The sequence below is a fragment of the Lottia gigantea genome (assembly GCF_000327385.1).
Source record: "Lottia gigantea unplaced genomic scaffold LOTGIsca_2, whole genome shotgun sequence".
NCBI lineage: Eukaryota > Metazoa > Mollusca > Gastropoda > Lottiidae > Lottia > Lottia gigantea.
This window is the reverse complement of record NW_008708400.1, coordinates 4,413,661-4,439,958: the sequence shown is the minus strand read 5'-3', so window position 1 is coordinate 4,439,958 and position 26,298 is coordinate 4,413,661. Positions and strand designations below refer to the sequence as shown.

Sequence of the window (26,298 nt, the reverse complement as noted above, 5' to 3'; positions counted from 1 at the left end):
CCCCTTATTTAATTGTTTACTCGGTACAATACAAGATATTTTATTAGAACTCGTATTCTTTCAATAAGAATATGTATATTAAAACTATTTTCAAGAAAAGAAAATAAAAGCATTCTTTTGAGTACCTTTTACATTTCTTCTGTACATAATAGATAATGGATAAAGTAAATCAATATAACGAATGTTTTGATTTATTGATGTAACAGAATATTATATTACTTTACAGAGGTAAACATTTCAAACATTTATAAATTCAAAAAATCACAAATCAAAATATTTTTGTCCCTATCAAAATCTAAATAGGCAAATAAAATTATAAATGAGATGAAAAAAAAAACCCAACAAAAGTCGCGTTTACAAAAACCGAATAAGGTTTCAAGCGAGACATTTTAAAGTCAATGTAAACGGGGCTATAGTTCACCAGCAAATAGAGCACAATTTTAGTATTTTGTTTCAAATTAATTGACCAATTCAGTATATTATTGTCAACCCCCCCTGTGCAACAAATATCTGAATAATCGATATCGAAATAAACTGGAATTTGTTGCATATGTGTTGTTTTTAATGTGTAGAATGCTGTTGGTAACTGGATTCTTAAAGATGTAAAACTCCTAGGCCTACACAGGAAACCAGATTAACCTAATATCCAGCTGGTTTCCCGCCCTTTCTATAATCACTATTAGCAGTAATATCACCAGGTTTCAACTGTAATATACCCTGAACAACAGAGCCTCCACCAACCCACGTCATATTATGTCCAATTCCTTTTAATCCATCAAATACAACCTACAATAGGAAAAAATAGTTTAGTTAAGTCATCTTTGTCAAGGTAAGTTTAAAAGGGGCGTTGCCTACCTAGTATGTTTGTAGAATTTTAGTGCCACACCTGGACTACACTAAACGGTCTACCGCGAAACTTCTTAGCTTTACGGAAACTGCCGAATGTCTTCCATGCTGTATTTTTGCGTGTTTACATTCAGACATTTTGTATGATTCTTGTTGATTTAAATGTTTAATTCAAAGGATACATAACCTCTTCATCACGGTACATCTTATTAGTATACACAAATAGCGTGATATATAGCGATAACTGTATGGTTTATGCTCACCGCAGGGTATCCTCTTTCAGCCTCACAAACTTCCGGAACCAGCTGATCGTGAAGTCTTGGATAATCAATAGATTTCTTTATTCCCCACTTAAACCATAAACTCTCCATAACCACCTGAGGTAGAATGATAGATGTTAAAAAAACCGAAATGGTATGTTGTCTTTGTTATGAATCGTTCACTTACAACCGGAAGTTTAAATAGACCTAAGCATTAAAATGTCGATAACTTTGAAATGAACTAGAATTTAGTTATTGTTATCAATGCTTTGTGTAAGTCCATACTGGCATAAAATATCTCTAAAGTTGAATAGGAACCAATAATCATAGCATTATCTATTGTAACATTTTTAACATCCAGAAGTGCAATGTAATCTTACATAATTATGGAATTCCACAGCCAACACGAACTAAACTAATGGCGGTGTTCTGTAGTCACAATGAGTTTTTGTACACACGTCTTTCTGTTCGATTTTCTCTTTTAAAGAGGAAGGGGTTATCTAAATCAATTTTATTTCAGCTGATAAACTTTGCTTACTCTGGCTACAGCAGTGGTGATTTTTGTTCCACCTGAAGCTCCTACCACCATTACAACATCACCACTTGGGGCAACAGCGATACTTGGAGTCATCGAAGATAGCGGACGTTTCATAGGTTTGATAAAGTTTGCTGGAGATGCAGGTACACCAAAATAGTTGGTGGTGTTTGGAGTAGAAAAGTCGTCCATTTCGTCATTATATATAATTCCTGTATTTTCTCCCACGACGTCGGATCCAAAACTAGAAGAAATTCAAGTGAAAGGGGTTCCCAAATATTACACCAAAGAAAGGTATAATAACATAAAAAAAAAACATTCAAATTGGAGTTTTACGTTTAGCCTTCTGCTGCCTTTTTGGCTTTGCTGTCCAGATTCCTCAGTATCGAACGAAAATTGTGTCCCTTGTACTAAGAGCGTCCGTTTTCATCTCTTCAGAAGGATAGCCTCATATGTCAACTCGTCCCTGCATCCCCGACAAAAGGAATCAGACTAAAAGGTGAGGGCATTTTATATTATGTTAGTAGCTCTGCAGGTCAACTTGCTGAGTCACCACAGCTCTGTGAAGTATAAGAAGAACTCACTAAAGATTGACTGTACTAGTAATAGCAACAGCATCACCATTAGGTCCCAGGAGAGATAGATGTGTAGTACCATGTGTTTCTGTTAAGCTAAAAGCTGGATGGTAGTGTTTATATTTGAATGTTTTATTATCGTTTATTTTATATCTTGTAGTTTCACCGTAGTTTAGGTTGGTAAGATCAGAAACAATCTACAACAGAAATACATATACCAACAACCCTTTCCATGAAGACTCTCAGACTGAGTATCAACCTTGAATCCCATTGGAGAGTCAAATACTTATAATATTACTTTGGTATTCTGGTCCTACATTACGTAAGATTGGCACATATGTCAATCTGAAAAATACATCTGTAAGGTCTGAAGGAGTTATAATTTGAGATTTCGGACAATGCAGAATGGTCAGACAAGTTTGGTCACTCTTCCGATATACACTCGATGATATGCATTTATTTTTGTTTTTTGTCTGAAAACGGTTGCTCTGATTGGTTTTATATTAAAAAAATCACACCGCCTTGTTATATTTTGATAGTATTTTCTTTCTTACATATTGAAATGAAATTAAAATTCCTTTTATACTTTCTTACCTGTGAGATATTATGTTTGAATTCTGCTGTTCCAACTTCTGGATCGCCTAGAGTTGATCTCCTAGCAAAGGCGAATTTGAATGCTTCAATAATTCGATGTTCTGTTAATGTTTGAGTTTTTGTTTCAAAATCAGATGGGACCATTTTATATCCTAAAACATTTTTAATTGAATTACACTCAATGAAGAGAATTCTATACACTGTTAAAATCGATCTTATATCTTAACATTCAAATTAACTGGCAGCAAAGAAACCAGTAAACTGCGTGTAAAGGACAATATAGTCTTACAAGGACAGTAATGTAAGCAACACACTAAACATCACCTCCTCCTGAGTTACAAATCCACAGACAGTTATTTCATCATATGTTTAAAGATTTATCTGGTATTTGTCTTTTGACTCCTTGGGCATGGCGAACGGCAGCTCAAGGACACACCTTACCGTTAAGTATATTGAGTACATATTGAAATACTGCTCCAGTAGACGGTGGTGGTGGTGAATATACGGTAATACCATCATACAACTTAATAGAAACAGGATCATCAACAGTCGCAACATAGTTCCTTAAATCATCAGAGGTAATGATTCCTCCTGAAAAGTTTTTGCATTTAGAAAATTAAGGTAGCATCCTTCACAATAAAGACAATATAGCATTGGTGCTGATGCGTGGTCACGAACCACGAATCTATTAATATACACAGTTAAGGAAAAAGAGGCATCCATACGAAACTACGTTTGGTTCTTACATATAAATAAAAACTCTCGAACGTAGTTTTTGATTTGAATTTTGATAAAGGCTTTGTTGAATATTACAGCCTTTTCGAAAATTCGACTTAATAAGTCTTCAAATGGCTTCATATTCAAAATATATGTGAACTACGTTCGTGTGAGTTATTACCATACGTAGTTTCGTATGAAGAGTCACTGAGTCACAAAGGGTCAACCCTGGTGCACAAACTCCACCTGAATTTTTTTATCAAATTTAGTGATTTGAAAGACTTACCAGCATCTTTGATTTCTTTAGATATAACATCTGTCAAAGAACCATTGTAAAACGCTTTCACTCCTTCATTGGCAACTGCTTCAAGAGTTCGAGCTAGCTCTGGTCGCTTCATCTTTTCACCAGCTTTGTAATATGTTTTAGTGTCTGGATTTGTGAACAGCTTTCTGTGATAAATTAAATTATTGAAATGAAAAAAAAGGTTAGTTTGTGGCAATTAGATTTGAGCGTTTGTCTGTAATTTGGCCACTGTTGAGATTAATACCCATTGTTAAACCAAATAAGCTCTTTAGTCTAAAAGCAGAGTTAAGCTGAACGTTTTAGTGAAAAGTTTTTGAAAATGGAAACGTTTTTTTGTACAACGATGATTACTCCTTCTTTGGACTTTGGAAAATGAATGATTTAGCAATGTTTTTTAATCATTTCTGTGTAAAAATGTTGACAATTCTTGCCAATTTTAAGCTGGCACCCCAAAGCCTATGTAAATTTCTTTGGACGATTTTCGTATATAAAGTCTAAAAGATAAGTAAGCTGATCAGAAATATATTGAAAAAGCTATTCTATAAACATCCATGCGTGTCTTTATTAGAATAAATGCAAATAGTTCTCAAACCTTAAATTTGCCGGTGGATTTTTTCGGAGTTCACTATGCATGGCAGACATCAATGTGGAGCTGACTGGAATTCCATTTTTGCATAAACTTATAGCGGGTTTGAAAAGATCTTTCCATGGAAGTTTACCACCTATTTTGTATGCTTGCCACATCCCCATCAGCTGTCCAGGTACAGCTATAGCTAATCCTCCTGAAAAGTTGAATTTCAACATTATAAACACATCTTGGAGATGCCAAGAACCTTAACTCTCAGCATGACCAGATACGCCAATGGCGGCCCTGGTGTCAATATCTAAATAAAAAAAAAACACCCGAATCTTTTGCCAACAAGGTGGTAGTTACAGGCAGGTTAACAATGTATCCGGGGAAGTTAACAAAGATGTCAATGTGTTAGTGAAAGTTAACAAAGTGGTTTATGAGTATTTTACGGAAGGTAAACACAGTGGTAAAATCACAGAAAAGATTCACTGGATGGAAAAAACTATAAATCGAGTAGCCATTACTAGTCATGTATGAACCTAAAGTATCCATATGTAAAAAATCTTACTTCAGCCGGCATATACCTTTCTCTGAAGATTTGGTCTTAAACATCTCCTGAGTGGCAGCGGACGGTGCCATCTCCCTAGCATTGATAGTGTAGACTTTCTTGCTGGTTCTAGAGACAGAAATGTGATCAATGTTAACATCAATAGCACATGCACTGTACAAACAGATAAAATAAAAAAAATATTTTTATACACAAGCATTCTCTTACGCAGAAGAGAATTTCAATCAAGATAAAAAATAGGAGGAAAATGAAATTAAAACTTAAATTAAAATCAGATTGAATACTAATAACAACATAAGTAAATATCTCACCTTTTGTAAATGGTCATAAAATGGCCTCCACCGATGCCAGTACTCATAGAATTGGCCAAACCAACACACAGCAGGGTAGCAATGGCAGCATCTACAGTAGAACCCCCTTTAATCTTCATAATATCTCTGTGAAATCAAAATAAACGGTATCCGTATTTTGGGTTTTGGACTAGTCCGGCACATCTGCCTCTATCCCAGCCTCTGATAGATATTTTGACAGTAGTCGTCGGCTGGAGTAAGGTCAGGAAAACTTGGCCCTGTTTTATGGGTTTTTTTGCACCCTAAAAATTTCACTTTTTACCCCATATTTTCTATTTCCGACATATTTATATAATAGCCGATATTTGCCGATGTACTGTGGAACAAATTATGGTAAACTATGCTTATGAATTGAATTTATTTTTAAAAAAAGCAAAACAAAGGATACATCATAGATAATATTTTTTTTGTTACCGTGTGACAAAAAGAAAACGACAGATGGTCAGCATGTTTGCTAGACATATAATAACAACGTTTTTGCTACGTTATGCGATGTGTTATCTCTTTTTACAACAGTTTAACTAGGTTATTTTATAATAATAACAAAAAGGTGACACAGTCAAGTAAACTTCTAAGATATCTCATGAACAATTTCAATTAAGGTGGATCAAACTAGTACATGGCTATGTTATGCTATTATGCTTTCACTAATCCAGAGAACACTAATACTAAAATATACTTACACGCCTACTTGAGAACATATTTCAGTATCTGTTGCCACCGCTGCATGTTTGTAATGACCTTCAATCGATGATGATTTTTTGACATTGTAGTTTTCATGTCCGTTTTCTGAGATAATGAAACCATCAGCTAATGATATCCAACAACAAATACTAATTCCCCAAATCAACATTTCTCTGAAAAAATTTAGAAATACCCAATCTAGTGCTAAAGGGAAAAAAATGCTGAAAGAAACAGTCACGACACCTGAGATTCCGTGGCAATGAGCTTTCCAGATGTCCTAATTCGTTGGCTGAAAAGTTTTGGGTAAAATATCACAAAAACATTAATTTTCAAATTGAATCACGGTAGCCGTGGGTTATCTTTTTGGAATTTTTTCAGATTTCTCTATCGAGGCATATTAACTTCTAGGTGAATGCGTGCAAGATCCAGAAGTTCTCTAAAACGTTTGATTTGTTTCTGCTGTCAAGAATCCAAAGGCCACACGATACAAGGCGACAGCAGTTTGGTTAATGCAGAGAATTGTCTCAAAGATGAATTGTAATGTTACTTACGGTAAAAATATAGGCCTAGGCTTCCAGAATTCAGCCCAATATGTCGCCTCAAGTTTGTGAAAGCATGAAGAAAAATGTGTATGTTCCCACTAAAGATAAGAGGTCTAAATGAAATAACCTTCATGACGTCACTGAGTCGAATAGGTAGGCTACATTCAAACGTTCACTGTTAAAATTCTGTACAGACTTTACACCCAAATAGGTGGAAACTAAGTTGCCACCAAATAAGGTGTTGGTTCACACAAGTCCATGGATAAACTGTTTCACTCTTACAGATGTTTTTTTTTATTCTTTAGTTTCAAATTAAGCAAACTATTTAATTAATTTGTGTTTCTAATGAACTATTATGTATTCTTATATATTCATATTCTCATATCATTCTGTTCTTATTACATATAATTAAGAGTATTAACCAATCATAAATGTCCATGTATGTACAGTCTGAAGCAACAAAAAAAGGACTTTTTTCAAGTCATTAGAACACCTCTACTTTCTATTCATATAAGCATTTTCATTTTTCATAAATTAAAATAAGGGAACCCATCTTTAAGGATGTTGCTTTATACTTATACTTAATATTGTGTGTTATACACAAAATGGTGTGTGTATCTGTAATGCTAAATCGGCCGGTGTAAATGTTGATTACACTCGGATGTTCCGTTCCTGGTGTTAGTAATATAGGAGTACAACAATTACGGTGTAAGCTTTACACTGTTTATTTAAAATCAACCCATCTTCTCTATAGAATCATCAATGACAATAATTTGGACTTTGGTCTGCTCTAGCCTAGCATTAGTTGTCGCTGTCAGTTTATAATGGCGATCAGATCAATCACATGAAGAGGTTGGCATGCTGGAAATTTTAAATTTTATATAGGAAACGCATGCCAGCAACAATCAGATGAGGTTTAGAAATATGCTAATCTGGTGAATATAATTTGCGGATAAATATTTAATAAACAAATGAAAATCAAAATATAAGTTTATTCATATTTATTTCACAAATATGTACACAACATTTACATCGTAGAGTTTAACAGAAGAGTTTTGTTAACACTGTCGAACGTGAAAGGAACATTCTGAAAATGAAAAATGGCGTCACCCCAAGTGAAGGTAGCAAACACTAGCATTGGAATAGCAATCAGATTCATAAAAAATCCAGCTGTCACCTGAAATAACGAATAATTACCAAACTTACCATTTTGTTCAAATCATATTCTTCACAATCAATATCCTTAAATGGCAAATCACCACTTACAGTAATTCACTTTACAAGCATGGTTAGTTAATACAAACCGCGTCTAATACCTTGACATCATTTGTCAATTCTCTGTATCGCAAGAGTTATTTTTGTGAATTTCGTTGTGTCTTCTTGGGCGAGACTCTTTACTTCCGGTATTTAGCAGTTATTTGTCTATTGATTGTAATTGTAGTACTTTAATTCAGATACTTTGGGAGATAATTCTGACACACACTTATGTAGTTAATGCTATATTGTGACTATTTGTTATTCGGTGATACATTTTATTATCAGTTGGAATACATGTTTTGTTTTCATTGACTTTGTTTACAAACAACCTGCCTGTAATAGTTAAATTTCCAAAATCACGTGACAATATTGACATAGTTCCGGTAAAAAAATGGCCATTCATTACCGTGATATGTTGCAGAGTGCTAGCGTTACTTTCACGGTGCCGTTTGGAAGACTCTATACAATATAATATATACATTTTGTGAGTTTCGAGGGCTCCAATTGACTGTGTGGTTGATTTTAGCTTTTCGTGACACCAAAGACCCCAAATACAAACAAAGAGACACAGCTTAGAAAATTCCAAGGAACTATCTCTACTTATACCCTTAAAAATGGACAGGGAAATGAAAATTAAGTTACCATATCTAAAACTCTAATGTGACCATAAGAAAAGCATAAAGCATTTGGTGCCGTTGCTACTGGTAACATATAAGCAAAAGACGCTGAAACTGCTGCTGGCAGAATATAAAATAGTGGATTGACTCCCGTGCTCATTGCCTGGAAGAAAAATGTTCATTCATTAATGCTTTTTATAGATTCCAAAAGTTATGACAAATTTGGCAAAAGGACAATTCCGAAAGGGGAATACTGTATTTGTAAAATTGTTTTCCTTATTGAATATTGAAAGTCATGACGTTTTTAGTCATTACCTGTTTACCTGAAAGGTATTTCGATGCTCTGAAAGTGTCAAATGTTAGTCAGAGTACATATTAGCATACGTAATTTTCCTTAAAGCTGTCCACGAAAAATTATAAAATATTGTACATAAGCATAATTTTGCGTCTCACCAGTTCGGCCAGGATAGGTATAATTAAAGTTGCCAGGGCTACATTACTTATAAATTCAGTTAACATTTCACAAATATAACATAATACTAATAACATCAACCATTTATTTAATCCAATAAATACTTCTAACTGTAAACCAATCCATCTGGACAGTCCTGATACCTTCAATAATTTAACAATTATTATACAAGATAGCATATTTCAATTGGTATAATAGGGCACACAATTTACATACAATACCAAAATGTAAACATAGCTATACAAACCCTGCAGAGACTTAGTTGACAGAAGAAACAATGTTAACTGGGTTTCTGTACCCAAAGCCGAAAAGGCCGACACGCTGGAGATCAAATGGGGGTCCAAAGATTTGTTCTATAAATCACAAGACGCACAACGATCTTTGTCACTGTCATACACCATTGAGAATACATGCAACTGATTAAAAAATAGCAGCTTACATGACAACCTTTAGCTAGAGCGAATCCACCACCTAACAATATGAATAAACCCCAAGGAAGCTTCTCGTGTACATTCTGCCACGTTAATAGAGGCCGTGGTGTTCTAAACATATCTGAAAATAGATTGTTAATTGTCTATATATCTTAATAAAAATGGGGTATCAAATCCTAAATTAAACCTCTCTACCATATTTTTCATTAGCCCACATGGTGCAGAAAAGTAGGACGTAAAACTACATTCATTTCATTCCATTTCTAGTAATTTCTACCATCTTGGATCTAGCGTTATGAAGAATCCTTTTCAGCCAATCAATGACCATGTCTGTCAGCCTGAGTGGATATCTTTGCATAAATATTCTTAATATCATAGATGATAAACGGGAGACAATGTCTACTTAAAACGATGCTGATATCGTGCAAAGGAAAGCTTTTTAGCTATTATTCAAATTAGATGCCACTCTAATACATACTCTTCAATACAAACCTCTATCGTTCTTTTTATCTCGATTACAGAAGATCGGTGGAAGTTCAGATGGTAGGAAAAACAACAGAACGGCAACAAGTATGGCTGGTGTAGAATCTCTTACATATCTGAAGTAGTAATGAAATGAAACCGACAGTGGGGTCGCCAAAGTGGTTAATCAATAGGAAAAGGGTAATAAAAGTTGTCAATCTGTAGTGGTAACGGTTAACGAAGTGATTATTATGTAAGCAAAAGTTAACAAAGTGGTCCATATGTAAGGGAATGTTATCAAAGTGGTCAATATGTAAGGGAAGGTTATCAAAGTGGTCAATGTAAGGGAATGTTATCAAAGTGGTCAATATTTAAGGGAAGGTTATCAAAGTGGTCAATGTAAGGGAATGTTATAAAAGTGGTCAATATGTAAGGGAAGGTTATCAAAGTGGTCAATGTAAGGGAATATTATCAAAGTGGTCAATATGTAAGGGCATGTTATCAAAGTAGTCAATATGTAAGGGAATGTTATCAAAGTGGTCAATATGTAAGGGAAGGTTAACAAAGTGAATTTGTATAAGGGAATGTTATCAAAGTGGTCAATATGTAAGGGCATGTTATCAAAGTGGTCAATATGTAAGGGAAGGTTATCAAAGTTGTCATTATGTAAGGGAAGGTTATCAAAGTGAATTTGTATAAGGGAATGTTATCAAAGTGGTCAATTTGTAAGGGCATGTTATCAAAGTTGTCAATATGTAAGGGAAGGTTATCAAAGTGAATTTGTATAAGGGAAGGTTATCAAAGTGAATTTGTATAAGGGAAGGTTATCGAAGTGAATTTGTATAAGGGAAAGTTAAAGGAGACAATCTCTGAGGGAAACTACATAAAGGGAAAATTAACAAAGTGAGAAAAATAAAGTCATAAAATGTTAAATCTGCAAAGAATGTAAACTATGAATATGAAAATAAACTATAAAACAAAGACTTACAGAGGTTGAAATAAATCACCCCAGCCACCAACACCACCTAAATCTCGAGTTATCCAGCATACCACTAATATTGAAAACAATACTAGCACATTCTTTTGAGCATACCTGAAGATAATATAGAATTGTCCAGGCAGCCATTTTACCTAGCCGCTTAAGGCTAGTCATTCAGAGGTCATATTATGAGCAAATTTCGAGATATTTCTGAACTGGCATGTGCAGGAATGGAACAGAAAAGCATTACAACGATTCAAGCATAGGTTCTTAATCTCTACTCTCTTCATGTGTCGGGCACTTACAGTGGTTTATTTTTTTGAAACATTCATTGACATCATTATCGCATAAACCTTCTTTTTTTTTTATCTGATTAAGTTTTTACCAACTCAAAGCAGTCAGACAACCGCTTAGAGAAGCAATGACTGTCTCCAATACAAAGGATAAAATAAACCTCATTAGAATCCCTTTAAGAAACCAGATAAGGTATTCAGCAAAATCAACACCGTGACTGAAAGTGTTATTTCCTGTCCGAAATCTAAGGAATCTTTTAGATGATTATCGACCGAGGCAGTATTCTTACTAGTTTACCTGATGAGAATTGTGAACAAAGCTCTAGACCTGGGTTAGATAAAATGCTCATTTCTTACAAGTAAAAATCGATGTGACATTTTATAATGTATTATGACTGAACAATGAATACTCTATTCCCAAACAACATAGTACTAGACTTACGTCACTGGACCTAATGCATCATATTGTTTTCGAATCATCTCCTGCACTTTGTTTTCTCCTGATTGTTTCTTATCTTTACAACTAAACGTAGCGCTGAAATAAAAGAGGAGTGCACTTTAATTTCGTTTCATCGCTGATATTAATTTTACAATTAGTTTTTCAGATGAAAATCAGACGTCTGGTCTAGTTGAGTTTAGTATTCAGAAGTACTAGGAATGTACGAAAATTGTAAAATTCATTCAAAATACCTCAAATTTTACTGAATATTTCTATATGTCTTTTCTATCTTAAAATGACGAGTTATAACATTCCAACGCGGATAATTCTGATGGATATAAAGGTTCAAATTTCGACGGTGAGCAGGGAACATTATTGCTGATTGGCTTAGCTAAAAAAAAATTCAGAGACTAAAGTACGGTTGGTCAAAAAGAATGTCGCATCAGTCCCTTTAACTGGAATTGCAAGTAAAAACCACATAGAAAGCATACTCGACATCATATTCCCAATAATTTGTAAAAGTATACTTTTTTTAGGTAGCTAATATTGATTTATATCTGCCACTTCAGAAAAAAAAGTCATATGATCATATCCTTTTAAAAACAACTAGAAAAACAACGCTTGATTATTTTAGCTCTTATAATAAAACACACCTAAAAAACGTTTTTTAAGATAAAAGAAATAAATCCCAAGAGCCTTGAATTGGCGTAAGGAATTGTCGTTTCATCAATGAACATTGTTTTCAAATTTAAGGTATACCTCGTATTTGGGATGGAAATCATAATTTTTCAATTAAGCACGTGATTTTTAAACCGGTCAATCAACACGCTTACACGTAACAATTTCACGTTTTGTTTTGTAAATATTTAATCACGCTCGAAACTCGTTAACAAGATAAGAATACGAGAAACTCCCTTTTTTATACGACTTTCTCAGGCCACACATCTTGATTTTCTCCAACGTTCAAACGATTTTTGAATCATACAATTTTATTTATTATAGCTTAGATTATATTGTGTGAAATCTCTCCCCTTGCCCCTATAAAACTTATTGTACAGGTAAAAAGATATTGTGGGGAAAAAGAAGCACCCACAACTAGCAATAGGGCATATTATGACCAAATCGATTAAAGATGAATAGATTATTTCTCTATTGTTAAACGTATTTTCACCACGGCCTAATCAAATCAAATTGTGCTTTTAACGCTTTTAACATGTTGAAGTATTTAATTGTTGTTTAACTTAGATAATAAAATTTCCTACGATTAGAATTTATTCGATTATTTCACTTCAGAAGTTTAAATCGGTACAGGCTTTTAAAATTTATGGATCTTTGACAACTTAAACTAGATTAGTTCTTGTTAGTTTGTTAGCTCTATACACAGTCCAAAAGAATTCCAGAATGTGGCATCTCTACTTTTTTTTCTTTTTCTGTGCACACAGTGTTGCATTCGTTATAGAAGATGGAGAGTACGTTTTAAGTGACATGTTTTATGAACCCAAATCTTGCGATAATTCTCTTTTCTATAGTCACCTGACAACTGAAACCAGTTTGTCTTTATCTTATTGCTGTGTTCAATGTCAAAGGAATTTAGATTGTAGACGAATCATGTTTGATAGAAAAACTAAACAATGTTCAATGTTTGAATCGGGTGAAAATTGTTTCCACCATGAAAATATTGAAGATAAAGTTTGCTACAGACTGGTAAGTTTTACATTTATATCTATATTTTATATAGAATGTACGTAAACTAAATCTATTCATTAATTCATTATTACATTAATTTATTCATCCTTTCATTTAATAATTCTTTTATATTTTATTCAATAATGGATTAATTCTTTTACTCTTTTATTTATTCCTTTTCTTTTTATTCCTTTTCTTTTTATTCCTTTTATTATAGTTTTCTTCTTAAAGTTTATCAATTCAATAGTAATTTTCAATTAATAAATTCTTTAGTTATCTATTTAATTAATTAATTATTATCTTTTATTTTTCAATTAATTTATTTTTAAAGCAGGCTATTTTGCATGTTTGTTTATTTATCATTTTCAATTTCATCTCATTTCATTTTCAAATTTTCATTTCATTTCATTTTTTTTTATTTTCGATTACACTCAATCTTTTAAAACTTTTTTTCATTCTATTTATTTATTAATTTATTTATCAATTAATTCGTTAAATTGGTCTAATAATTAGTACTAATTCATTTACCCATCTGTTATTTCCTATTTATTTGTACATCATTAAATTATTTTTTTAATCGAGACTTTATTTATCTCATTATTTATTCACTAAAATGTATTTGAATTATCTGACAGAATAAATATCTTAACAGTATCCAATCTCAAATATATCCATATATATCACTTTCATATATCGGGCATTTCATTTAGTTATTTTCAAAATGAATTTTCATTGGTTTAAACTTCTATAATAAAATATCATACTTTATGACGATTTTTTGGACTATTGTTCTTTAGGATGTATACAATATATTTCAGAAATCTGTATGCTCGAATTCACTTTGTAACAGATGTCCCATTGGCTATTATGGTGATACATGTCAACATATCATACAAGGTAAGTCGATGTTAACATATCATACAAGGTAAGTCCATGTTAACATATCATACAAGGTAAGTCGATGTTAACATATACAAGGTAAGTAAATGCTAACATATCATACAAGGTAAGTCGATGTTAACATATCATACAAGGTAAGTCGATGTTAACATATCATACAAGGTAAGTCGATGTTAACATATCATACAAGGCAAGTCAATGCTAACATATCATACAAGGTAAGTCGATGTTAACATATCATACAAGGTAAGTCGATGTTAACATATTATACAAGGTAAGTCGATGTTAACATATCATACAAGGCAAGTCAATGCTAACATATCATACAAGGTAAGTCGATGTTAACATATCATACAAGGTAAGTCGATGTTAACATATCATACAAGGTAAGTCCATGTCCACATATCATACAAGGTAAGTCGATGTTAACATTTCATACAAGGTACGTCCACGTTAACATATCATACAAGGTAAGTCCATGTTAACCTATCATACAAGGTAAGTCCATGTCAACATATCTTACAATGTAAGTCCATGTTAACATATCTTACAAGGTACGTCAAAGTCAACATATCATACAAGGTTAAGTCCATGTTAACATATCATACAAGGTAAGTCAAAGTCAACATATCATACAAAGTTAAGTCCATGTTAACATATCATACAAGGGAAATCAATGTCAACATATCTTACAAGGTAAATCAATGTCAACATATACAAGGTAAGTCGATGTTAATATGTCATACCAGGTAAGTCGATGTGAACATATAACACAAGGTAAGTCGATGTTAACATAATTAGAAGGTTAGTCCATGTCAACATATCATACGAGGTAAGTCCATGTCAACATATCATACAAGATAAGTCGATGTTAACATAATTAGAAGGTACGCCCATGTTAACATATCATAGAAGGTAAGTCCATGTTAACATATCATACAAGGTAAGCCATTGTAAACATATCATACAAGGTAAGTCGATGTTAACATATCTTAAATGGTTAGTCGATGTTAACATATCTTAGAAGGTTAGCCCATGTCAACATATCATACAAAGTAAGTACATGTTAACATATCATACAATGTAAGTCCATGTCAGCATATCTTACAAGGTAAGTCAATGCTAACGTATCATACAAGGCGAGTCGATGATAACATATCATACAAGTTAAGTCAATATTAACATATTATACCAGGTAAATCAAAGCTAACGTATTTTCACTCCGGTGAAATTATGTGATAATTCCTGTAATTTTGAATTAAAATAGTTTTCACCTAAGTGAAGATAATTGTCACCAAGCTGTAAATTCAAGAATTTTGAATTAAAAACTGTTTCGCCATTGTTTACAAGATCGGGCTGGTCATATAGGCTTGAAATGTTTTAATTAAAAATTCGTCGAATTTTCACCAAGCTGAAAATTAAAGTTTTTAATTAAAAATTACAAGAATTATCATTTAATTTTCACAAAAAGATTATAATTCACAATTACAGGAAATATCACCTAATTTTGAACTAGTTTTTCATTCAAAATTACTTTTCACCAGGTGATAAATATAGTTCTTAATTGAAAATAAAAAGTGAAATATGTAAGTCAATTTAATGCCTATCAATGGAAGATTTAAAGATTTTCAGAATGTAGTAGATTCTATTTCACTAATTTATATATTGCTGGTTGCTTAGTTTTATTATAATTGTATACTTTGGTCATTTGTTTTTAATTTTGTATTTTTTTCTGGGGGCGGGACCCTCTTAGAGGTGGTTGTCCGTTCAACCGGTCCCTATGATAGTTCAACCACTGATTCAGTACCACTCCATTTTATTTCCTTATATTCATTACAGACTGCAGTGATGGAACTAGCAAAGAAGTAGTAAAACCAGCTTTTCTGATGTCCTATATTCAGCCTGCAGAAGATGTCATAGAAGTTAAATGTAGCTTTAGATATGGTCTGACCTACTTTCAAAACAGATATCGTAGCTGTCTGGAAACAGACTTTAACAGAACCTGGAATGAATACTTACATGGTTTTGGTAAAAAACATGGTGAATATTGGTTGGGATTAAAGCATATTTATGATATATTACAAAATCATAATTACTTTCAACTGAGCGTTCTTGTGGTAATTGATGGAAGTGCGTTACAAGGCTATTACGAAAGATTTAGTTTGTCAAATTCAACTGACGGTTTTAAGTTTTATTGTGATAGCTATGCACCTAATGAGAGGAAACCACTCGAGGATGCATTTATCAATGGGACCAATTCTATACAAGGTCGACCATTTTCTACTTATGATCGTGACTTCTCTAACAACAACTGCCCAGAGACGTTGAAAGGTGGATGGTGGTATTTAGATGTTTCAGAATGTTCCAGAGCAAATCCGAATGGAAGACGAAGTGATTCAGATGATGAGTCTAAGATCCAATGGCTTGGTAACGATAATATACATCAAGTTCAGCTACGTCTTGCAAGGCGATAGGCCCATCTCCAAATGGATCAAAAACCATGATTTGTAATACGAACCCCATGATGTCGACCCACACTTTTGCTGAATTTTGATTGAAAAGTCAACCGCTGTCAGTTCTTTCGTTTTCTTCTTGTCTACAATTCCAGAAATACGCATCGATATAACTGATTAGATTCGAAAAATTCATCATCCGGAGCTTGTACAAGTCGAAATACCCAATTTCCGGAGCGTTTATAAGTCGAAATATCCAACATCCGGAGCCCGTGTATGACGAAATACCCTTCGTCCTGACCCTGTATAAGCCGAAAACCTAAACCTATATTTGTCAACATATCCGCCGTTTGGAGCTGGTATGCGTCTTATTTAATTGTTAGGAACCAGGAGTAGGATTTTCAAACATTTTTAGTGATAAATATATACTTGGACATGAATGCCGTGAATAACGGGAAAAGTCGCAGCAACGATTACCTTAGATCACAATAACGGAATAAAAAGAAAAGAAAACATTATTACATTATGGGGTTTCATTGATCAGATAATAACAAAGGTTTGTTTGATATTCTAAAGAAACTATATCAAGGAATATATAAATTATAACAACATACAGTAAACAACTGAGTTTTCATTGATTACTAAAAGTTGATTGTTCAGGGAATTCGTATAAGAATAAGCTAAGACAAAGCATTTCCTTTCCTTTCTTAGCTTTTCAAAAAAGGGATGGGTTCGCCTCCCGTTTGCCCAATCGTACATCAGACTTAGAAACCGGGATTTTTTTATCTAAACTAATCAGTTTTAGTGTTCACTGCTCAAAATCGAAATTTGAGTCTTCAAATCCACGTGTGTTCAGAATTATCCGTGTCGTCGTTTCTTGAGACTCTGTCATATAGAAAAGACATATATAAAAGTAGAAAGTGAAATTCCTAGCTAAAGATATTATTGAATGAGGAATTACACGATACATTTCTAGCAGACTATTTACATATAACAAATCAACATCCAATAATGGCGAATATCTCCCTGCTATCTGATTTATCATTAACCATAAACAATAGAAAGATAACTTACGAAAATCCTAAAAAGAAAAATTGTAACCAGTTCCATGTAACCATAAGAACCAGAAAAGATAACGGTAAACCATATCCCATCCATGTTGCATACGTAACGGGATTCTTCAACCCATGTGCCGCATACAATCTAAATAAGACAGGTTACGTGTGTAGAGAACAGTTCGAGCTATTTAGTTTCATATATTTTTACTTGTTTTGACAGTATCTTTTAAATGAGTTTTATGATTACAATGTTGACCCAATACATTTCGTTTTCATACGCCATAAAATCCACACGAAAGAGAGTTACGGTCTACCTAAAAGAGACAAAATATCTGAGAACTCAACAAAGAAAAAGGAGTACCAGAGATAGCTTAAATAAGTACCTACTTGGAAGCTCATTCTCAAAAATATATACAAGAATAATTTAAACGGCAATTATTGTGTACAATAAGAGGTTTATCTATAAAGTAATTTTATGCTCTACTTTTTGTGATCAGTCGTCTCCCTTTTACCGACTTTTTCAATTTGCACAAATATTTTTATCCGTATGTAGGGCCTACTTCTATTTATCGAAGTTGGCAAACTTATATGCCATTCTAAAGGTGACAATATTATTTTGTTCCGGCTTCGATGGGGAGCCATTCAGAGAGTTTGATTTTAATTTATTGCACTTGTGGTGCTCAAATACAAACAATTTACTGCGTTTAAGATTTTTCCATTCAGACAAATACTTCCCAGTTTATTTACATAGATACGGTTGAGTTGAAGTATTTACGAGAGAAGTTGTGCACCATATACCTTTACGAAACCATTTTTGGGAAATCAGACCATAACCAGTTACTTATCTTGTTATGGAGTATATTATTGTATATTTTACTCGAAACTAATGTAAGAGAGATTCCCCTTTATTTTGGTTAAATATATCATCTCTTCCTCGTGGTCTAATAACACTCATAGTATATTTAAGTGTGAATGTAGGGCACAGAATTTGTATAAATTCCCCTTGCTTTATCTGAAAGTATCTCCGCAATATCAGCTATTTCTTACTTCGTACTTATACCTTGACTACATTAGTAACCTTTCTTGTATCATGCAAGTTTGTTAATGTTTCATTGGATTGTATGCAGCGAATACAGCCAATTAAAGACTTCGACAGAAAGTCTGTGAACAGAAAGCCTGATTGGCTGTAGTCGCTGGCGTACGTAATCATAATAGCTTGACATTATAAAGATGGGTTGATTATGGTCTTTGACTTATTTTCCAACCGTTGTTCTGTTCTATACTTACTCATCTGCAAATCCCTTCACCACTAAATTTGGTCCGGTTCCTGTTAAAGCACCAATTCCTCCACAGTTGGCAGCATAACAGATACACAATGAAATTGCTTTACATAACTTTTTGTACTTGATATCATCACCATCTGCAGCTTCTCTATATTTAAAAGATAAATCGTCACAGTATACCCAGGGATGGGTGGGTAGACGGAAGGGGTGGGGCAGTGATGCAATGACTGATGGTTTTTTAAATCATGTATTTGAACATCATGAGGTGTACTCCGGTCGACTTGCATTTCAAAGCATCCATTGAATTAGTCACAATCGACATAACATAATCTGCCATATTGATGGTTCTGATTCTACGGAAGCGTATTGGGGCCATTCATTTTTTTTTTTTTTTGAATTTTCAAGTTAGTATGTTGAATTTTCAAGTTAGTATGTTGAATTTGTCAAGTTAGTAACTTGAATTTTCAAGTTAATAACTTGAATTTTCAAATTAGTAACTTGAATTTTCAAGTTAGTATCTTGAATTTTCAAGCTAGTATGTTGAATTTTCAAGCTAGTATGTTGAATTTTCAAGTTAGTATGTTCAAGTTAGTATGTTGAATTTTCAAGTTGGTAACTTGAATTTTCAAGTTAGTATCTTGAATTTTCAAGTTAGTATCTTGAATTTAGTAACTTGAAAATTCAACATACTAACTTGAAAATTCAACTTAATAAATTCAACATACTAGCTTGAAAATTCAAGATACTAACTAGAAAATTCAAGTAACTAACTTGAAAATTCGAGTTACTAACTTGAAAATTCAACATTCTAACTTGAAAATCCAACATACTAACTTGAAAATTCAAAAAAAAAAAAAAAATGAATGGCCCTAATACGCTTCCGTATGATTCCCCATGTAGTTTATCCACATCCAAAAAAAAACTACATAGATAGATTTCCATAGCATATAATCAATCGGAAGATAGGTTTCACATACTTCTGAACTAACGGTCTAAACATCAGTACATAATCATGTTCCATGCATCACATGACCTACTGTTCATGTAATATTTGTCTCCACTTTAATGATAATGTACTTACCTACTTACACCAGATATATCTGTTATAAACTTACTCTCTTCATCCGAAATGTGATCTTAACAGAAGATGAGTTAACAACAGAACAACGATTATTATATTTGGCTTTAAAAGAGACGTCGACATCTATGAAGACGACTAAATCATTCCAGCCTAGAAATTACATCGTGGACTTAACGGATTCTAGCTAGCCCAATAGAAGGCGGTACTGCCTTTTTAGCGTCAGAATCAGTAATTTTGTGCAAGATTTTCATTATTTTTGGAAAAATTATAAAACCTATGCATAAACAGTTTTGTTTAAACGTATAAACGTAACATCTAGAAGTAAACGCCACTGTCATAGAGAAAAACAATTTCCATATTTAAAGAAACCTACCACTATCTGCGGTTTCTTCCTTGAGTAATATATTGGTAGCTTTCAGTTGTGCTAATATAGCTTGTGCAATAGGTATCATCATAGCAGTAGTAGCTGTATTACTGATCCACATTGATAAAAACCACGTGGGTAACATCAATCCTAACATTAACCTATCAATAGCAATAGAGGCAACATAATATGTTCATGTTCAAAACGGTCAAAGTGGTTTACAAGCGTAGCTTATATGAAAGGCGTGCCAATCCATAAATTATGTGTACTGATCGGAAGGAATTCCGAACCAAACCCAGTCGACTAAAACTAAGAAGTCTTCCAAGTACTATAAATAAATAAATTAACCAATAAGATTATGTATCCAATATAAATGTCTAGGTAAGGCTACGTACCAGCGAGGTTTGGAACCTACAGATAATAGTATCCTTAGTGCCAATAATTTATGGATGTCCCAAGTTTCAATTGCAGTTGCCATTATCAAACCACCAATAAATACCATCAATGTGTCCTGAAAACCCAATACAAATATAATCTCAAAAATGTTTTGTGCGAAATCATCTATCGTCAGATATGGTAGCAGTCATAGATACGATATGCTGAAACAGAACCTATACTGGTCATAGTAAATGGATGAAGCTGCCAAAGAACGAAGCAGCCATAGCCAAGTTAAGAGCTCATGTGGAGAACAGCGCAGTGAATCTGTAATATTGCAGCACCTAATACATTTTTTTACAGACTGTCTGATTAAAATGTAAATATGAATGTTTGGTTGTAAATCCACTTGCTATTATTGTCAATCCATAGATGGCAAGTGTAGAATAAATTAGGAATAGAAACATCCAGATCAGAATTCTTTTCAGAAGACTTACAGACATATATGCTGGAGCTATGTCCTTAGCTTTAACCACGCCTAACATTGGAAATAGAAATATCGGAAGCATCGCTGTTACTGCTATTGGTACTGCTTCCGTTATCCATAGAACCGCCATCAATATCAGAACAAACGCTGCCTTAGCCTCCTACAAAAGACAATCGAGGTCCTATCTAAACTCAGGTAAAAATCCATAGAGAACGAAAGAACGAGTTTTTCAAGGGCAATATACATTGAATGAGTGTCCCATAATTCTACGCTTTTACTAGAAATACAATGCCACGTCTGAAACAGACGATGGGTTAATTTTATCAGTTACTTTCCTACTATCCAATCCCCTGTCTGTTTGGTAATGATCTTTACCAACTTATTTTTATACCAGAATGCACCATTGAGAGGATATCATTTGGTCACCGAGTATTGCACATCATTTCAATGTTTGAAACACCTAACAGGTTTATTTTTCAAATCCAATATTGATCCATTTTAATCCCTTCAAAGGTAGAAAATTGATCCTATGTTCTATTTAGTAAAGACTATTAATTCATAACTTTACACAATTTAAGCCATTCAAGTTGTAACCTCTTATATACAGTAAGATTCTATTTCATACTAAGACTGTTTTCTACAATACTATTTGTACCATAAACAGTGTTTTAATTTCTCCTTTTTTGCAACAAGCCCACAGACGTAATATTAGTGTATACATAATATCGAAATAAACGATTACTCACCAAACCAAATTATGAAATCGATGTCCATTGTTTTATTGACTGAACATTACTCTATTGACATATGCTATTGTAGACGATATATGACCAAGGAATTAACTCTTTTTCAGTAACCTGTAGCACAATAAACCGACATTCCCTCTAAACCGTCATTTTTTATTGGTCAGGTGGGATGCCGTTTAGAGGAGTTTCAGTGTACCATGTAAACTTACCACTGTGCCTATATATAAAGGTAATGCTAGAAGGAGTAATGGTGTTAAAACCATAATAAAAAGAACACGAATACTCCATAATTGTCTCAATACAATCGACAACCCCATCACATAAACTTAGCTTATCCGACTTCTTGCACATTATACTACAGCTTATAATATCATACTCAAATTATGTAATGTATTTATCATATTAATTCATAAAGAGAAAAAAACTGACTTTGCATTAATTAGTCTACACTAGTCATATACCTACAATGTTATGCCCCACTTGTTGGCTAAGGTCAACACTATATTTGGATTGACTGGAAATAATCAAGCGAATGGATTAGATGGAAGTCTTTGAAATGGTGGAAGTCAATGGATTCCAACTTCAGCTACATGCTATCTAAAGAGATGAAATTTTTGTAGAGGGATTGTAAAGAGGTTTTCTGAATCTTTTTTTGTGTATCGAGGACGCTGATAGATTCAATTTGCACCATTCCAATTTTCAATCATACGTCTTTGGTTCCTGCAATTCCACTATAACTAGACGTTTTATGACGTCACTAATCCCGAAGTCTTTATTATGATACAGTATATTTTGCGATTAGTGACGTCATCTAACGTTTCAGTGGAATTGAAAGAACCACAGATATGCTGCAAATTGATGCTATCAATGTCCGCGATACACATAAACAATTTAGAAAACCTTTTTTACAATCCCTTTAAATACACATAAACATTCAGTAATAGAAAATAAATACATAAATAGAATAGATATAAAATACATAAGCTTTCTTCCTAACATCGACCATAATAGTCATTAAAATAAAAGGTTTCAGGTTTTAACAATAGGAAACTTTGACACAGATCGCAAGGCTAGTGGCAGATTATTCCATTTTAGTGCACCACACTCGATTTAAGTTTTCTTTCCACCTTGTAAGAGAATTGTTTTAGTTTCATGTCAACACTATTCCCGGTACTATATGTCGAATTATGGTCGATGATGCAGTTCATTTCAATTCATACTCGGCTCCTCCACTTAATGACCCATAAAAACACCACATACTTGGCGGGGGTAAGAAATGACCACAACTATCTTTAATGATAAAATATATGGTTCAATTGGTTTGTTTACGTTATTATATTGACCTTGTATTTTTGAAAGGGACTGTTTCTCAATACGGAAGGATATTGTTCAGTTAACACATTTTTGTTATCTTTACAAAATAAAAATTGCGTTATTGTTGTTATTCAGTATAAGACTTGAGTTACAATTTTACGGATCTTAGTTTTGAGTGACACTGTATAGTGTATAAAAGTAAGTTGACATATTTTTATTTTTGAGTGTGTTTACCTTGATTTATTGTAAAATATATAGGCCATGGGATTTCTGTACTCTTTCTAGGACAAATTCATTCTATGCTGGCATGGACTATCTGTCTGTAATCATTAGATAGCTCTCAAATTCGACTTTGAATTTCGTGTTCTGATTATATATATGAACTATTTACATAGACTTTTGCTTATTTGAATGCATGGACTACGATAGTTGAGGTGGGTTTGGTTTCAGTTCTTGCATACTTCTGATCTGGTGAGAAAATAACACTTTCTGTCATTACTGACGGGTGTAATTGACTGACTGACCTACTGACGTGTAACGGAGACCTTGCTTCTGTGAATCAATTTTGAGAGTCAATAAAGAATTTCAATTTGTCCAATTTCTTTTCACATGAATTGCAGTTCTAGGTATTGTCTATTTGGCTTCTCTTTACAACATACCATTCGTCCGGAGGACAATACATTGGCATGGATATATTTCAAAATTGCACATAGCCCACAATAATTTGTCGATACAAACTTTATTGGGTTGTTGACAGGTCGCTGTGACACAATATCAAACTAGAGTCAATAAGCGAAAACTTGTTTTCATCCGAATAAGACATAAAATATTGCGTAGTTTGTTGAACACATTTCAACATGAATATATTGTATAATAATATCAAAGCTTTTTTTCATTTCAAAAATAGTCAAATTGCATGAAAGGCCTCATGTAATTATTTTTCGTTTTTTGACCTGCAATGTAAGATAAAAAATAAACTTGTTGACCCGGAAGTAACAAAGTAATAATAGTGTTAAATTCTAGAAACCCCACTGTTTTAACATTACAGCTAATCCTAAAATCAAACAAGTTAAAATACATAGCAAATCATCTCGATAAAATACGAAAACATCTAATTGACTAAAAATTTAAAAACCCAGTCCCTTTGTTCGGTATCTGGTTTTTCGGTTAAAGAAAAAAGAAATAATAATTTTGTTTTGAAAAATTAACCCATATTCTTTAAAAAAAAAGTTAAGAATGAAGATAATGCTGGTAATTTTAATAAATAGGATTGGTAGGTACCAGTAATTGTTTTTTTATGCGCCCACATTTAATGAAGGGGGTGGGGTTTATATTGGCGTCCACAATTGCTCGTAAACACTCTAGGGGGCACAATTCTTATTGGTGTGAGTGTTTGTTATTACTAACGAAAATCAGAAAAATCTAAAAAATATTTAGTTATTGCAGTTGCTCTTGAAAATTTTTAGCTCGTAAAACTCTAGAAGACACAATTCTTACAGATTAGGTGAACCCTAACGAAAATCAACAAAATCTAAAAATATTAAGTATGAGTTATTGCCCTTGTTCTTGAAAACGCGTTCAATTTTTAGCACATAAAACACTCTAGAAAGGCAGAACTCTTAACAGATTTTGACGAAACTTGGTGTGAGTGTTTGCAATCACCCAAGGATTGACCCTATTGAAAATCAGAAAAATCGAAAAAAATTAGTATGATTTACTGCTCTTGTTCTTGAAAGCGCGTTAAATTTTCATAAGGCACAATTCTTGACGGATTTTGACGAATCGTGCTGTGAGTGTTATAGTTTTATAGGAGTTATTGACTCTGTTCTTGAAAACGCTCGTCTTGCTGGTCTTTGACAAAACTTTATTAATATATTAGTAATATTATTAAAAATGACCTTAAAAAGTATGAGTGAAGGTTGAATATTTCATACTGATCATTGTTACTGTACTGCTAAATATTTTTATTCAAGGCTGTCAGTTGGCGTATATTACCTTGCCTGTCATCACGTAGATAAAAGAACTGTCTCAGATGAAATCTAAATCTAGGGATGGACAAAGGGTTTTTAATTTTCAATTTATTTGTCTGTCGATGATAAGTGTGTTGGTCATGTTAACCTTGACTATGTTAACAATAACAGTGTCTCTTTAAAGGGCAGTATGCATAATTTTTGTAAGCTTCAAATTGTATATACATTCTAATTCTCTAGATTTAGGTGTATAGTTTTCTCAAATTTGAGCTTAAAAAAAAAAAAAATTGACCTACGAAAAAAAAACATGCCCCTGTAATCTATGGTCCATTAAAAGATTTTCACATTACATGTTAAAATATTATGGAGAGCTTGTTATTTTAGTGGACTTAAGATAAGCTATGTCAGGTTATGTCAATGGTCATGCTGATCACAACTTAACTAGAATTTGGACAAAATATGAAGTAGGTCTAGATCTAAAATTCAATTATTGACCCAACTTATCATACCTAATCTTATCTGTCGATAGCACAAGGAAAACTCCTTAAGATTTACAAGCGTTATTTTCCCTATGTGGTTGGCGATTGCATCAGGCCCCTACCCCTCGGGCATGTCAGACCAATTTTGAGTGAAAATTAGACCCTTTGAATGCCGAAATCCGTTGGCCTCAAGAAGATTCGGCCTACGGGTCTCGCTTAGTAAATACTCGTCTCAATTACGCCCCCAGTTAGGCATTTTTAAATATGTTCCTGGTATCGCTTACTCTTCTAGACAACTTTTCTTTTAGAAATATCTTTATCTTTAATTGATAAACTTCTTCGTATGAAAAGTTCATTTGCTGCTACTAATGTATAACTGTTATTTTGTATTTCGGGTTTTCTTCTGTAGTTCAGATCGGGAGAAAAGGGATCCCAGGAAAACCCATGTCAGAATCTGGACGTCGCCCGAGCGTTATTATTATATTGCAATGTAAATGACAATATACCCTATTTTGAAATTTTTGTTGTTGTTGAAACGTCTCCATAAATTACTCCAGCAAAGTTTTGGTTCTACAAAGTTGTTGCCACATGATCGGGGTGAATTGA

At 33.3% G+C, this 26,298-nt stretch overlaps 2 protein-coding genes across 2 annotated transcripts; both read right to left on the bottom strand.

Annotated features, from left to right (window-relative positions):
* Positions 1-639: 639 nt before the first annotated feature.
* LOTGIDRAFT_152913 (hypothetical protein) lies at positions 640-5,400 on the bottom strand (the record flags this gene model as incomplete). Its single annotated transcript, XM_009053407.1, has 10 exons — positions 640-786; positions 1,110-1,223; positions 1,645-1,885; positions 2,226-2,413; positions 2,811-2,962; positions 3,252-3,401; positions 3,814-3,977; positions 4,424-4,613; positions 4,987-5,078; positions 5,282-5,400. The coding sequence occupies 10 exons, from the start codon at positions 5,398-5,400 to the stop codon at positions 640-642; spliced, it is 1,557 nt and encodes a 518-aa protein (XP_009051655.1).
* A 2,173-nt stretch (positions 5,401-7,573) lies between these two features.
* On the bottom strand, positions 7,574-22,246 carry LOTGIDRAFT_104185 (hypothetical protein; the record flags this gene model as incomplete). The annotated part of the gene is made up of 13 exons (XM_009053406.1): positions 7,574-7,723; positions 8,446-8,583; positions 8,874-9,035; positions 9,332-9,444; positions 9,816-9,922; positions 10,774-10,878; positions 11,500-11,613; positions 17,610-17,738; positions 18,881-19,103; positions 20,331-20,482; positions 20,717-20,832; positions 21,194-21,343; positions 22,139-22,246. The coding sequence occupies 13 exons, from the start codon at positions 22,244-22,246 to the stop codon at positions 7,574-7,576; spliced, it is 1,767 nt and encodes a 588-aa protein (XP_009051654.1).
* Positions 22,247-26,298: the final 4,052 nt, after the last annotated feature.